The sequence below is a fragment of the Rhinolophus sinicus genome, linkage group LG03 (assembly GCF_036562045.2).
Source record: "Rhinolophus sinicus isolate RSC01 linkage group LG03, ASM3656204v1, whole genome shotgun sequence".
Classification (NCBI taxonomy): Eukaryota; Metazoa; Chordata; class Mammalia; order Chiroptera; family Rhinolophidae; genus Rhinolophus; species Rhinolophus sinicus.
Genome location: NC_133753.1, coordinates 40,154,147 through 40,170,655, shown reverse-complemented (window position 1 = coordinate 40,170,655; position 16,509 = coordinate 40,154,147). Strand labels below are relative to the sequence as shown.

The 16,509-nt window shown below is 32.5% G+C and overlaps 2 protein-coding genes across 4 annotated transcripts in view; one reads left to right on the top strand and one right to left on the bottom strand.

Moving 5' to 3' along the window:
- GPR137C (G protein-coupled receptor 137C) overlaps window positions 1–8,068 on the top strand; it is a 50,536-nt gene extending 42,468 nt beyond the window's left edge. For both annotated transcript variants that reach the window (XM_019725703.2, XM_074327476.1), the window contains 4 exons: window positions 2,360–2,509; window positions 3,744–3,869; window positions 4,045–4,163; window positions 5,077–8,068. In XM_019725703.2, the coding sequence (XP_019581262.1) occupies window positions 2,360–2,509; window positions 3,744–3,869; window positions 4,045–4,163; window positions 5,077–5,254 (573 nt within the window). In that variant the 3' untranslated portion in view covers window positions 5,255–8,068. The remainder of the gene's footprint in view (window positions 1–2,359; window positions 2,510–3,743; window positions 3,870–4,044; window positions 4,164–5,076) is intronic.
- Window positions 8,069–8,860: 792 nt separating this feature from the next.
- The window catches only part of ERO1A (endoplasmic reticulum oxidoreductase 1 alpha), a 42,935-nt gene continuing 35,286 nt past the window's right edge, over window positions 8,861–16,509 (bottom strand). For both annotated transcript variants that reach the window (XM_019725704.2, XM_074327475.1), the window contains 3 exons: window positions 13,516–13,602; window positions 13,293–13,426; window positions 8,861–11,857 (listed from right to left, as the gene is read on the bottom strand). In XM_019725704.2, the coding sequence (XP_019581263.1) occupies window positions 11,797–11,857; window positions 13,293–13,426; window positions 13,516–13,602 (282 nt within the window). In that variant the 3' untranslated portion in view covers window positions 8,861–11,796. The remainder of the gene's footprint in view (window positions 11,858–13,292; window positions 13,427–13,515; window positions 13,603–16,509) is intronic.

Here is a 16,509-nt window from a genome sequence, read left to right as displayed (position 1 = left end):
AGTACCTGTAAACAAATATTAAATTCTAGTTAATAATATGCATACTGAAGAGATAATGATCTGCATACTGAAGTGAGGTGTAACTCTTCTTGTCAAGTGTGAAGTTTCTAAAAACCAGTGATATGTAGGAACAGAGAATCATTCCTTGAGGATATTACTCCTGAGTAGAATTATTTGTTATGACTATTGATTTTTAGGAAGATTTTCTTTAACTTTTTGACAACTCTTTCCATGTTGCCGGATCTGTTTTTTTTGTTTTGTAATCCTGTATTTTGCAGGAAAAATTTGTGTTCTAAATCAATGAGCTTCTTTCATTGTTATATGTATGCAATTTGGCTACAATTTTGCTTTATTTTGTTTTATTGTTTTGGTATTACTAAGTCTTTGCTCTTTTCTCACAACCTCTTTTTTAAGGGTTTATAGTATTTACAAGTGTAAGCAGAGTCTCTCCATATTAAAAGATGTATTTTTAATACATCTTATTTTATTTCATAAAGCAGTGACTATAAACTTGTGGTTATTTTAAAGGATGGTAATACTTAGAGCATTCTAATTTTTCTGGTTACCTAACTTTAATAATACATTATTTTAAAATTGGATCAGAATTGGTTTTAGATTAACTTGTATTAACAACATTTTTTGGTCACAAAAATAAAAATGCCCATTGTAGAAAATTTTAGCCTTGATTTTAAAAGATTTTGATCTTGCTGGGGTTTTATTTATTTTCACACATACTTTTTGTTATGGTAGTGGGTTAGCTCAGAGAAGGCACTCTGTTACTGTCCCAACATTTTTTAAATATATATTTCATCTTTTAGTTCTCTTTCTTCTTATTTACCTCTAAAATGTGTTGTTCTTATAAGGAAGTCATTTATAATAATGTTCTCAATCCTACAGACTCAGTGCACCCTTCTAATAGCTAACATTTTTAATAACCTGTTTCTATCCTGAAATTAATAGAGTGTTTAACCTACCTGCACACATAACTTCAAAAATTCTGTGTAATTACCCTTATTGTAATAGAAAAAGGAAATTAATTAATAAGTATTTCAATATGTAAATTTTGAGGCGTGGTGTAGTCAGATGCTTGTACATACGTATGTATACATCGAAACTGAGTAGGACAGCTGTTATACAAATGCCAACTGTTACAGGTGTGCAAATTGCATCGGTGCCTTTATATACCACAAGCTGTACTGCTGTCAGTTTCACGATTTTCTGAAATATTTGACCATTCTTTACAAAGTTCTGAACAAAACAAAAGACAGATTTCCCTCAATTTACAAGTTATATGTGTTTCTAGAAATGTTGGACATCTATTTAAACTATGCAAACATGAACTTTGTTTACATGTAAAACAGAATTAGGTTTCAGCTGAGATCAGTATAAACAGGATTTTCATCTTTGTGAATGTCCAGAAACACACTGGAAAGTTTCGAATATCAGAGAAAAATTTTCTTATGTGGAGAACGCTCCTGTGAATTGCAACGTCCTTGGCCCTCGTGTGCTCCATGCAATCATTGCACTTTAATCATTATGACAACCAAAACCCGAACTTCTAAAACACCATATTAGGTGTTTTTTTGCAGTGGATCTTTTTGGCAATTGTGTCACTTCTCAGAATAATGTTTTTAATGCATAAGATAAATAGGATTACAAAAGAAACAAATTGTATTAAAATACAGACCCCAGGTTAAGATCCTTGCAAAAGTTGATACCACACCCCTCTCCAATATACACACTCCAGTTGAGAACCACTAGTTATAAGGGCTTTCTATATTTAGGAAACAATGAAAAGCCTTCATATTAAAATGTTATGGATTTGAAAGTGCATTTGGTGCCTACATTACTTTGTAATCAACATGATTGTATCAGTAGGGGATTAATATATCTCTAATAGAGTCTAATAGAATGAAGCAAATAACATAGGAGCTGTATTTCTGTTCTAATTTTGTATCTTATTGGAAATTAAATGTATCAAATGGACTAATGCTTCTATTTCCCATTCTTTTCTCACTATGGCTAAACTACCTCTCTGATTAATATCTGTTATAGCTCAGATCTTTTGCCAACTTGTTTACTCATATGTTACTTAAGGAAGTAATGTAACTGTGGCAGAACAAGTCTTCCTCCAGCTGCCATTGGGAAATTGACAAGGAACTTACTTGTATTAACAGAGTAGTTTAAAACACAAGTGGTTCTAAGAATAGGAATTGTAAAGCAAGATAATAGTTTATTTCAACAGGTGCTCATTCAGTGTTTTCTAAGAGAGCATTGCAAGAGGTAACTATATATTGTATGTGGATGAATAGCTTGTCATGACAAATGTGCAGAATATCATGATTTTTATTTCTTTTAGGGTATGTCTCTGTGCCAGACTGTTGTCGTAGGCTCTGTAGTCATTCTTCTCTACTCTTCAAGAGCATGTTATAATTTGGTGGTGATCACCATATCTCAGGATACATTAGAAAGTCCATTTAATTATGCCTGGGATAATCTTTCAGATAAGGTAAGTACCTACCATGTATTGCCAATGTAATAACAGGATAATGAAGTTAGCCTTAACTAGGAGAATATTTTAAGTCTTTGACTTACAATTTTATGGAATCTCTAGCTTCTATTAATAATCATACTTAAAATTCTGTTTTTAAAATCCTCATTTTACACATGGTGCTTCAAATCATTCTTCAGAGAGAACTTCTCCCAAAGGAGTATTTTGTTTTCTTTTTGTAAATAATATGAATAGGGCCATAAATCTGTTGGACATAAACTTATTTTACTAAGGATGGTATTTAAATATCTCTAAATAAATTGATTGCCTCTCATTATCTAGTGACTATGGATATGTCTTTAATTTGCTAGGATGAAATTAATTCTCTTACCTAAGAACTATATAGAACCTAAATATGTGCTTCAGTTATACATGTTTAAATAATGACTTTTATGACAATCTGGAATTATCAGTCTTGATAATGGGAGAACATTCATAGTTCCTTGGGTGTCCAGGTGTGTAATGATAATTCCTAGCACTCTATCTATACATATTTAACTGCTCAGCATTCTCCATTCCCTTCATAAAAGTGCAGTTTTACATACTATATGACATATCTTTATTTATATTAGTTTAACTTTGTACTGAATTTAAGGAATCCTGGAATCCCCTTTTATCAGAATTTCAGTTACCTTTCTACGGAGAAGGAATTTTCATATGTGGTTCCATCTGGCAGATTCTCTTCACTCCCTTTCCCACTTCTCTCTCCCAACATCTACTAGAATAGAAAGAAATTCAATATGGAGTTTAGGCCCCAAAGCATATTTTTAAGTATTAATAACAGAAGAGCCGAGTGACTTACATGTTACGTTCCCTACAGGTGTAACTCAGGGTAAGTGCTATTTGTATATGGAGCAGCTGGACCCAATAGTCTATTTTATAAACCTCTTCCGACCATGGGGACTAAAAATGTTATCACTCCACCTTATCCATGTATTAAAAATGTTTTCATAAATTGATGCATTGAAAAAGTTAATAGCTTTTTATCCTACTTAACATCAATGCATTTTTATATTTTTAGAGGATAAATATAATTACATAAGAAATCACAAAATATGAAAAATTAATTTAGAGTTATGTACTTATAGTTGATATGTTTTAATTTATCCTACCTGAAGTAAGTTAATCGTGGAGGATGATTGCTTATACATAAAACAGATTTCAAAATTGCTCTGCCATACTCTATTTACAGGCTCATATAGAAGACATAAGTGGAGAAGAGTATATAGTATTTGGAATGGTCCTCTTTCTGTGGGAACATGTGCCAGCATGGTCGGTGGTTCTGTTTTTCCGGGCACAAAGATTAAACCAGAATTTGGTATGCTATTGTAATATTCTGTAGTGCCTGTTCTCCTTATTTTTAAAAATAATGGAACATTTATATTGATTTTCTATTTTTGGTAAAGTTTAACACTAACAAACATTATAAATCCCTGCCTCCTTTCTTAATTGAAAAGTAAATCTTCATATGCTATCTAATACTTTGTTCACAGGCACCCGCTGGCATGATAAATAGTCATAGTTATAGTTCCAGAGCTTACTTTTTCGACAATCCAAGACGATATGATAGTGATGATGACCTGCCAAGACTGGGAAGCTCAAGAGAAGGAAGGTAGAGCTACCATATTAATAATGAAATAGATTTAAAAGAACAAATCTAACCTTTAACCCAAATATGAAAAAGTTGATTTAGTGATATATGTCAAAAAATAAGAACATTTAATATTGAAGCTTAGAGCAGTAAATTTAAATGCATAGTGGGACCTGTACTCTAAAGAATGATGTTCAGACTCAAAGCCCATATAGCACCTTTATTTAAGAAATGCCTTTGGGGGTAAAATGGTACCATTTCATTTCAGGATCCCTTGTTGGTTCAAAGCTGGTGGAGGTTAGTGAACAGAAAAGGAATACTATTATAATGATTTTATATCCCCAGAGAAAACGCTTAGGAAGCTCAGATGCCATGGGAAATCTCCTTGGGCCCTCCTTATTCCAGAACCATTGCAAATCCATACCATTAGCTGTGTATCAGGGGAAAGTGAAAGCCTTGATACCATCTACATAATGCTTTCAGTTGATACAGCATTTTCTATCATCCTCACTTCATCTGGACAAGTTACTTAACCTCAGTTTTTATAGCCTGTTTTTCATCTGTAGAATAAGAATTGTAATAGAACCTAGAGGATTGATGTGAAGATTAAATGAGTGTGTGTGTGTGTGTGTGTGTGTGTGTACATAATTCTACGTGTGTGTATGCACAAATGATTTAGAATGTAGCCTAGTACATAATAAGCACTATTATTATCTGATAATCAAGTTCAACTAGTACATTCTTTTGTAATATATGACATAGAATCAAGGATATTAGACAAGTCATTAAATTTTGTAAAAAGTAATGTTATTTGGCAAATAATATATTTCAATGTATTTGATACTATATTATAAAATTCATTGAAAACTAAAAATGCCAATGTGACTTATTATATCCTGATCACAATCCTATGGCTTTTTTGTTGTTGTTTCAGTTTATCAAATTCACAAGGTTTGGGCTGGTATGGCACCATGACCGGGTGTGGCAGCAGCAGTTACACAGCCTCTCCCCACCTGAATGGACCCATGACAGACACTGCTCCTTTACTCTTTACTTGTAGTAATTTAGATTTGAACAATCACCATAGCTTATATGTAACACCACAAAACTGACAGCATTGCCACGTGGTGAATCTGTTGTTTTTCATGAATGTGTATATTCAATGCATTTAAATTTTATTTACATAAACATTCCATTATCTGTGGCAACTAAAAACAACGCCTGGAAATGTGGCCCTGTGCAGCAGAGGACATGGCTATTACCTTCGACCTCTTCGTAGTAAAGTGAAGTAAAATGGAAAGTTTGGAGTGGGATAAAAGAGAGATTACAGCTTAAGGCACTTGGTGGCCTCCAAATATCTTGACTTTGGAACATCAAATGCATATTTGCACTTTTATCTTTATTCTGAAAGAGTACACTGCAGTCCCCAAAGTCATACTCCAGTGGTCACAATAGGGTATTACATTGGGCACCAAATTAGGAGGCAATATTTCTATTAAAATCAAAGCCTGTGTATTCAGTGGTGTACTCCATGTGGAATTCTTACCCAATAAAAATTTTGTGTGAACAGTGCACAGAATTAAGGCATAAAAATGTATCTTTCTTTTAAAAAATCTATTAAAACATGTAATCATTGAATATAGTTCTTTTAAGCATGATTGTAAAATACCAACTAAAATTATTCAATTATTTTTTTTAAATGATAGTAGGAAATCTTTACAGTGATGACCAGCAGTGTTCTTTGGAAAGCCACAGTCATTTCTTCAAGAAGAAAGTATATCAGTGAAAATTATGTGGCTACTTTGAGTAGAATTGGTCAAGTGATTATTTTGTATGATTAAGACATATGTAGTAGTTTAAGCATGATTCTTCCAGAAAGCAATAGTAGTTTTTGCATAGAGAGATTTTGGTAGAAACTTCTTGGGACTAAACAAGTTTACAGATGCATTTAAGAGTTATCATAAAATATATAATTCTAAGTTAAAACATAAATACATTTTCAAAAACATTTGATTTAGCTGAAACAAGATATAGCTGATTTTACCTAAAAATCAGGACTGTCCTCAGGTAAATTAAATCATAATACATTATTGCAGTGAACTCAAGTGCAATACTTTGTAAGACAAGTCCTTCTTTAGTTTTCACATTTTTATATCTTGTATATGGGCAAAGCCAAATCAAATTTAATTCAGATTAATTCTAGCACTAGACTAAATAAGCAAACTGATGTGAAGTACTAACTAGGTAAGTATAAAACCAGTGGTTAACAATATTGGAATGCTTTTAGAATTACATTAAAACTGTCTTGAATGTCCTATCCCAAATTTAAAAAATTATATATATATATATATATATATATATATATATATATATATATATATGTGGTAGGGTAAGAGAGAATTTTAAAATGCACTTTCTACCAGTGTCTATATGGAAAGAAGGAGATGCTGAATACCTCAAGATGCTAAGGGAACAGGCGACACTGGGGAGTTGTCACAACATGCTCAAAGATGCCTAACTTTATACAATTGTCAGCTAATCTATTTCTTCAGAACTGGAATTAATCCAACTGTCCTTTTGTGTCTTCTACTTTGCTTACAAATTATGTTTTATTTCTACTCTTACTTAAAATACCTTTCAACTTTTAAAATAATTGATGCAGTAATTTCACAAAAGTATAACAGTAGGTGAAACCCCAAGGAATAAATAAAACTGTTTTTTTCTTAGTTTCAGGTGTACAAAGCAATGTACTAGTTAGACATTTACACCCCTCAAAATGCGATAACGCCCCTAAATAAAACTTTTAATGCTGTCAATCTTTTGGGAAGATAGTACATAGCCAAATAAATTTTTCTTTTCTTTTTTTTTTTAAATTAAAGTTTAGAAATTTCTTCTTGTTATCATACAAAATGACTTTGAATTCAATCAGAAATATAACCTTATAGTTATAAATGTTACTTTGGGTTTTGTTTATAATTTCTCCTATTGTAACCAAATTATTTAAAAATGCATAGTACAGAAGTTAACCTTGTATTTACATAACATGCATCTAACTGAGTATATTTTTATTACAACTTCAGTTATTAGATTTCAGAATGCCAACTATTTATTTTCCTAATAGTGTTAGGTATCTAACTATCTAGAGCTATCTGAAGAGATCTGAGTTGTTTTTGTTAATCCTTGGGGTTCAAAGTAAATAAGGTAAATTTTTTCTAGTAAGGCTTCCCTAAGTAATGTTCCTATTTGACCAGATAAACAAAGGATATTTTTAAAAAAATATTTCAGGTAAAATAACTTGGTTCTTTCAGCTGCATTAGTTGATTCTTCCAAATTTGAGATTTATAAGTTTACTCTTATCACTGACTAGGGTACCTGAATTCTTGCATTTGTCTCTTTATACACATCTCCCACATCACCAAAGACAAAGAAAGATAAGCTTCTGGCCCAATTTTTGCTGAAAAATTCCAAAGCACTAGGAGCACTTTAGGTTTGGTCTCGAAAGAAGGAGTTGTTTATAAAATCAAAGGGCTACCGATTCCCTGTTCATCCTGCACTGAAGCACATGACAACAATTTCAAACCTTCCTTTTTGGTTCACTGATTAGAACAGTGCATTTCATTGCTTAAGTGTGTAATTCTACAGTGATTAGCAGTACTTGTTTTTATCATTTCATTTAGATGGCCATTAATTTTGAGATTCTCACCACTCATTATAGCTGGTCGTAGTTTTATGAAAGGTGTAATTTATAGCTAGTGGCTTTTTTATGCATAGCTGCCTTTTTTATTGTTTAACAGTGTTTCTCAGCTATATAATCAGTTTCAAACTGGTTGTAAAAGTATAGCTGTGGCCAATGAATGTATTTATTTGTTGTTTCACTAAATTGTAACAAAACACTACTGTTGAAAATAAAAGTGTTTGTGCTTTTATTTGGAGGTCTGGTTTTCTTAATCCCTCTTAATTGAGTACACTGATTGAGTTTCTATCATAAAAGGATAAGAACCCCAGTGCTACCAAAGAAAAGAAAATATCAGGAATTACAAATGATAGTCTGCTATTAGTGAGCTTATCCTTACATCTAGACATCATGTCCCTTAGTAATATACACTAATTTGATATGAATTGCCATACACTTTCCCTTAGAATACCAATATGGTATTAGATAGTAGATGTTTATTTAAACATTAAGTTAAGAGAAATCCTTGTATGAAATAACTTATAGGGGTGGCTGGTTAGCTCAGTTGGTTAGAGCGTGGTGCTAATAACACCGAGGTTGCTGGTTCGATCCCTGCATGGGCCACTGTGAGCGGCGCCCTCCTTAAAAACACAAAACAAAACAAAAACAAAAAAACTTGTCATCTTTAAAATGTTATGACAAGAAAATAAAATGGTTTAAAAAATAATAACTTATAATACCCCTTTCCTTTCCCTTAGATTCTTAAAGAGGAATAAATTTAATATTGAACAACTATTCTTTGATTATTCAAGAAATTCCTCAGTGATGTTGCCTTTTCCCCTAAAAGAAGAGGTCTTGCAATTTTTCCATAATCGACCCCTTTCATAACCTGCCAAACCATACCAAATTTTAAATGTAATTTCAGGAGTTTTATTGACCCCCTAAAGTCCACAAATCCTTGGGCATCTACTGACTCTTGCTGTAAAGAATATCTGGATGAAGGCATGACCTCTAATATATAACAAAGTTGTCATTTTAAAAGCAGTTTATTCAACAAACATTTATTAAGTGTTCATATGCCAAAATCTATGCTATAGAGATGCAAAAAATAGATAAAGTTCCTTCTCCTGCCCTTAATGAGCTCACATTCTAGAAAGGGGGGCTTTAAAAAACAAAAACAATACAGTACAGTAAGTGACACAATAGAGGTAGGTTGTAATTACAGTGGTGACACAAAAAAAGGAATTTAGATATGGTCCTCGAACAAGGGAGATTTCACAGCGGTGATGCTTTATGCTGGGCCGGCAAGGATACATAGAAATTTTCCTAGTGGGGAAGATGGCTAGGGCACTGAATGCAAGGTGTGGAGGCCTGACCATGGTGCATTTAAAGAACTGTAAGCCCATCTTATCAGAACCTGAGGGGTGGGGGCAGGGGAACTGGGAGATACACATCAGAGGATCCTACTGGAGTGCTTCTAAAAAACCCACTCTGGTAGCACAGTAGAGCAAAAGATAGGAGACAGACGGATATAAAGAGGCAGGTTAGTACTTTAGATGAGAGCAATGAAAATGGAAAGACAGCCATGTATCAGAGATATGGAGATAAAATCCAGAGCTCTTAGACTGTGATAGGAAGGAGATTGAGGAGAGAAGTGAACCTAGAGAATTTTGATGCTGATGGTTCTGAATTTAACTAGAGTAAGGAACATAGGCATAAGAGTAGATTTGGGAGAGAATGATTGTTTTAAGACACAGGTGTCCGTGGGACAACCAAGTAAAGATACGTAGCAGAGAGATGGATTGAGAAGTCTGGGCTAAAGATAAGGGTTTAGAAATCATTGACTTGGAGTTACCCAAAAGTGAGAAGTGGTGGTAATTAAAAGAGCAAGAATGAAAGCCTGAGGGATAACATTTAAGGCATAAAGGAAAAGATGCTCAAAAGGAGGCAAAGAAGACCTAGTGAAATATAAGGAAACGGGGGGCAGGGGGTATGATTTTTAAAGAAAGGGCTGTCAACAGTGTCAAATGCAGGAAAGATGGTAAAATAAGAAATGCCTTATGAACTGAACTGGGATTTTAGACTTCAAAGGAAGAGATTGTTAAGAAGCACAGAGCCAAAGCCAGATTTCAGTTAAGGAGCAAGTGGGAGATGACAAAGTAAAGGTAGGAATATTCTTTCCCAAAATTAGATGTAAAAAAAAAAGGTGGGGGCATGAGAGAGAGGTATAGAGACAAAATTACTGTTTAAAGCCATCTATCATATTTTCAGAGTACTGCAAATGTCTTTCAACTTTTATATATGGTGCTCACTTCATAGTCCTTTGAGTCACCAAGAAGATTGACTTAACTAATAGGTTAATGTCTTTCTTTTCCTGCCCTATTCAAATGAAGGGGGAAAGGGGGAAACAACACATATTGTTAAACTTAGCTCTGCAATTATTCATTTACAGTATACTGAATACATATTCATACATTCATTCAACAAATATTTGTTGGATACCCACTATGTGCTTGTCATTATACCAGGCCTTAGGGACACAGAAGAAAAACTATACAACAGTGTAAAATGATATTTCTGAACTATTATGTAGGTAAACCCTGATTTATTAATAATGTGACATCGCAACATAGTATTTCAGCTAAGACATACAAAGAGGCACATGATTTTGAGGTATACAGTTTCTTTTTACTCTGCAATTACTAAGTGATATAAATTCCTAAACCTCTTCAAATATTTTTATGATTGAAGAGCTTCCACTAATGAAAACCTCCTAAAATTACAGTTTAGTTTTAGGGAGAAAAAGGAAATGAATCTCATGTACAAAAAACAAAAATTATATGCCCTGTATATGTACGGATCAAGCATTAAAGGGGCAACAGAACTAAAAAAGAACATCAAATTGGAACTCTAAATGATTCCTTATTCTAAGGCTAAATATTTTTCTGAAAAAATAATTTTTAATAAATTATTTGGTATTAAACACTGAAGTATTTTGGGTTCAAAGGGCATGACGCCAGTAACTGGCTTTCAAATGACTGAGGAAAAAATAATATATATATATATATGGTATGAAAGATAAAGCAAGTATGAAGACTTAGTGAATCTGGGTAAAAGAATTCTTTGTACTATCGTGGAAACTTTTCTGTAAATTTGAAATTATATAAAAATAAAAAGTTTTCCCCCAATTTTATTCAGTATTAGGTAAAGTATTATGAGAATAAATATATAAATCTATTAAACTTTTCACAATGTTTAGAAATCCTCTCTGCCTTTCAGTTGACATTGTATCTTTCTGCACACCAAAACAAGCCAATCAAAATAGTAATATAATTCTAAAAGTGGTTTGTTTCATACCAGTGTATTTTAGGGTTGCCAGATAAAAACAAGACTCCCAGTTAAATTTGAATTTCAAATAAGGAATAATTTTTTGGTATAAGTAGGTCTCAAATTTTGCATGCAACATACGTATACTAAAAACTACTTGTTTATCTCAAATTCAAATTTATTGGACATTCCGTATTTTTATTTACTAAATCTGTTAACTCTAAATGTATTGAAAAATTTTAGGCTGTTAATTATGGGTTATTCATGAGCCTCCTTAGCATTTTTCTATTAAACACTTGTCACATTGGCTATAGTTTTACTTATATTACATCTTACACAAAATTCTAGTTTGAAAGACTTAAAACATCATTTATTTAGTTTTACCATATATGAATTTAATAATCCTGGTTTTATTCAATATTAAACTTTAAAATTGTACCACATTATCAAGTATTACTTTTACTCACAACAATATTATACATAGATTTAACACAATTTAAAAAATTGTTTACTTAAAACTATAATTCTCCTTTTACAAAAACAGCTTTATGTAAAATGTTTGCCTTAAGACTGTCATTGTTATTATGCCTTTGACTGAAATTCCACTCTTTGACCTTCATTGTCCAGAAACAGGCACATTTCAACTTGTTTTCTTTAATGAATATTTTGTAACAAGTCCCTGAAGTTTTCTAATTCTTTCACACTTGTAGAAATTCTGTAACAAAAAAATAAAATTTCACTCAGAAATTATCTTAGATAACTTTTCTCTGTAATTTATTCACTTTGCATTTTTAGAGCACAGAAAGAAAATTAAGTAATTTATTTCAACAAATTTAAAGGTGCATAAAACAGTCTATTTTGATGTACTTTAGTTCTTAACTTGATGTGGTAAAACTAAGATAATATTGCCCAGAAATTAATTCTTTTTACTCATAACTTAATGTTAAAGTTTTACAATATAGAATTACAAAGTACACAAATACTAAAATATTTAGGTATTTTAAGCATTCATAAGCATATTCATATGCTTAGATTTTAAAGTATATAAATATAAAGTTCATAAGCATTAAACTATGCATTGTAAGTATGCAGTTATATGAGTACTGAAAACTAATCAATATATCACATTTAGTAAATACACAAAGAAATCATAGATTTCGGACTTTATATATATTTATTTCAATGTTACTTTTTTTTTTAACTTTTTTAAAATTTATTTTAAGTGTGTTTTTCTGGGACCCATCAGCTCCAAGTCAAGTAGTTGTTTCAATCTAGTTGTAGAGGGCGCAGCTCACAGTGGCCCATGTGGGGATCAAACCGGCAACCTTGCTGTTAAGAGCACCGCGCTCTAACCAACTGAGCTAACTGGCCGCCCCAGCTTTTGGACTTTAAAGAGTGAGAATAGTAAATATGTGACCAAATTGTTTTCACTAATTTTTATGAAAAACAAAATTTGTTATTTTAAGTGTACTTTAGCTCTGCTCTCCATAAAAAAAGTAGCAGACTACTTGATGAAATGTAACTGTCAAGCTTCTGTGTACTAAAGAATAATTTTGAAGATCAGTTATTTCAAACCCAAAATATTAAATCATAATTGTTTTAAGTGAAGAAATGCAGTCCTTAGAAAATAATAGTTTTTATAAATCTCTGCATTTTTAACATAGGCTAGGCCAGAAGGAAATGGATCTATACTTAATTTTATAATGTAAGTTTATCTTCTAATTATTTTTATGAAATTAACTTTTAAAATAATGATTAACCTTTTTACATAATGGTGAACTCACAAAGAAACTTCACATGTACACCTATATTAAACAACATGATTTTTCTAGGACCTTCAAAAAAATATTTGGGCACCACAAAAATCTACTTTTAAGTAATTAGAAAACAACATACAAATTCAGAAAGATGAATATTGAAGTCCAATCAGTAAATTAATCAGATTATAAAAGTCAATAGATGAAAACAAAGAATATCATCTAATGATTATATGTGTAGACATATTTAAGATATTTTATTCAGCTCACAGAATTCTGTAGTGGGATAATTTAACTACAAAGGATATTCCTTACCCAGTTTTATCTGACAGTATACATGTTGCTTTAGACTTACTTGGCTGGCAGAAACAATTTCAATACATTCAAACTAACCTGCCAAATGCATTAAATAATGATACTATTTCTTGTCTGGTGAGATGAAATTCATAACTGGGCCCACTTTCTGGCATATTTGCTATCAGTTTTTCAGAAAACAGGATCTTCAGAGCAGTACCCAAACCCTGAGTCTATAACAGAAATAAGGGAAAAAAGAACAATCAGAAAAGTATTTTTGCAAAGAATAAATGAAAAATAGGATTGAGCTAGATTGGCTTACCTGAAGCTTTCCCCACAGCCTACATTTAAAGCAACCAACACAATCCATGATTCTTGAAATATTTCTAAAATGCAGTCGAAATTCCTCCTAGAAACAATTTAACAAAATTGTATTAAGCTGTAGTTCACAGTCAAATACGACTTTCTGAGTGCCTCCTATATGCCTACAAGGCACCACAGGGGACTAAAAAGGGAAAGAGAATTAAAGTCAACATTCACTGAACACTTCCTACACAAAAGAATCTACATACACAATTTCATTTCCTCTTCACCACAAATCCAAAAGGAGATATTATTATAATATGTACCTAATGAATTGAAGAAAACAAGGTTCAGAGAGGTTAAGTAACTTGCCTAAATTCCCAAATGTAGTAAATAGCCAACTTAGATCCCGTGCCTGTCTGACTCCAAAGCTCAACTATCTGCAAATATATACAAAGGTAACTGAGTTGAGGTGTTCTGTTGTATGTATGATTGTTAACTATATGCCAGTATGGGGAGAGGGGGGTATAGGTGTTAGATGGCATCATTTACCAGAGAGAGAGAGAGAGAGAGAGAGAGAGAGAGAGAGAGAGAATAAAAACCTTTGGCTTCCTAATAGTTAAAGCCCTTTTTCTGGTATTAACTGGGTAAAACAATCAGATCTTCTATTATTATTATTATTATTATTATTATTATTATTACTCAGAAATATACAGAATATAATGAACATCCATGTACCTTTCACCAAGTTTTAGAAGGAAATAAATAGGTATATATCCGTTAACACTAGGGTATTGTTTATAATAGAGCAAGATGCATCCAGCTCATCCAAAACCTGTGTATGTCCTCAAGGAATAAGGAAAAAAATAAGGGAAGCCAAGAACACATGCTTCTTTTATTCCAATGGTAATTATAAATTGATCCTCCAAGTGACTCCCTATGTCCTGCACTTAAGCTGGAATCCCAAGCTTCCAGTGCTTTAAGCAGGAGATTTGACATACATTTCAGATGGAACAGCCATTATACCAATTGTCCTAAAACTTGGGGAACATATTCTCTCTCTCTCTCTCTCTCTCTCTCTCTCTCTCTCTCTCTCTCTCTCTCTCTCTCTCTTCCCTCCCTCCCTCCCTCTCTCTTTTTTTAATGTGCCAAATCACACACTGGGCCCAACCAGAAGAGAACAGAACCAAAGATCTAAAAATGGGACTGAACCAGCAAAGACTAGACAACCACTATTTAAAGCAGACCTCAATTCACTCTGGGGATAGCCTTTCCCCAGATGCTTCATTCACCTTGAGACTTTGAAACAGCTGTAACATGTACAAGATCTTTAATCCCAGATCTTGTATCTTTATTAATATAAATTCTATATTAATATAAAACCCAAATTATTACTATTAATTATTACCATATGTTAGCAATATTCTATATCTTGTGTTTCTGTACCTATTGGACTGAGCTCATTAGGAGGTAATCCTAATTTTAAACCCCCTTTTAAAAAATATTTACCCAGTAATATTACGCTAATACTCTTAAGATTTTGGTGATTTCAGACAACAGTTTAGTGGTTACCAGAGGGTAAGGGGGTTGGGGGGTGGTAGATGAGGGTACAGGGGATCAAATATATGGTGATGGAAGGAGAACTGACTCTGGGTGGTGAACACACAATGGGATTTATAGATGATGTAATACAGAATTGTACACCTAAAATCTATGTAACTTTACTAACAATTGTCACCCCAATAAACTTTAAAAAAAAAAGATTTTGGTGATTTGAAGCTTCCTCTAAACTTGTGTTTTAAACTTAAAGAAAAATCACACTTTTATCACTAACAGAGCAGTAAAATCACTCTACAGTAGATGTTCCTATGCTATGTGGTGCTGACCTCTGAAGGAGTTAACAGTTATTATAAGGGCCTACAAAATCCATATGTAGACAAGCATTGTATAGAAACAGAAAAAATAGCTCACATGTGTGTACTATAAATTACCAAATGGATTTAAATGTTATGATCAATAAAATACAACTTTTACTTTAAAAGTGTGACAAAATGCATAGTGGCCTTTTGGCAATTATATTTTGACAATCAATAGATATTAAAAATACCACTGTCATAAGGAAAGGCCTTCAGGGGACTCTCAGATTTGTAAAGGATGGAAGCCTCTGTTATAAAAGATTGTGCTTGCATTGTAGACATTGCCTAAATTCTGTATTTAAATCTGTTTGCTAATTTGAATACGTGAATGTAGCAGCTCTTGAGTAAACATTTGTATGGCATATACAGAGAGGAAGCATGGTTGCTTACAATAGCCAAAATAGCATTGCAAAATTAAAACCAAGCACAAGTGCTTAAGTGAACTTAATGTGCTAAAACCAAATTAATAAGCTAGAAATTTACTAGATCAGAAGAGGAGAAAATCCTTGCGACTTCCACAAATGACAATCAATGTCCAATAACCTGAGTATATTCCCAAGTTATCTCAGATTAGAAAAATTTATGATCCTTAAAATAACCAGAACCTAAATTGTTATCAAATTCTCCTTGTCTATGTACAATTTTTAGGTCAACATTTAAACTTACAGTCAGTGGGTAAAATAATCAAACATGCTGTGGTTATATACTGTAATTTATATTCAATGAAACCAAGTGACCAAAAAACAATTCTCATCCAATTCTCAAATGTTTTATAAGCCTTCAAGTGAAAGCCTATTCTATTTTGATTTGAACACTAAACAATACTCTCTCATGCAAATCCTCTACTTCTAACTATACACTGATAGCGTATAAAGGAAACAAGATGAAAATTTAAAATGAACTTATAAATGTGACTGTTCAAATCCATGATGTTCACTCACCATAAACTACTCTCTTTAAGAAAGTAAACCTCTGCTATTAACAAGTTTTCTTGATTTTTTTACTCCCTTCTTGTCAAAGGAATCAGAAAAATTATCTGTTAAACTTCATAAGACATCTAACTTGACTGTTTCAGTTCTGATGAAATTAGAACATTG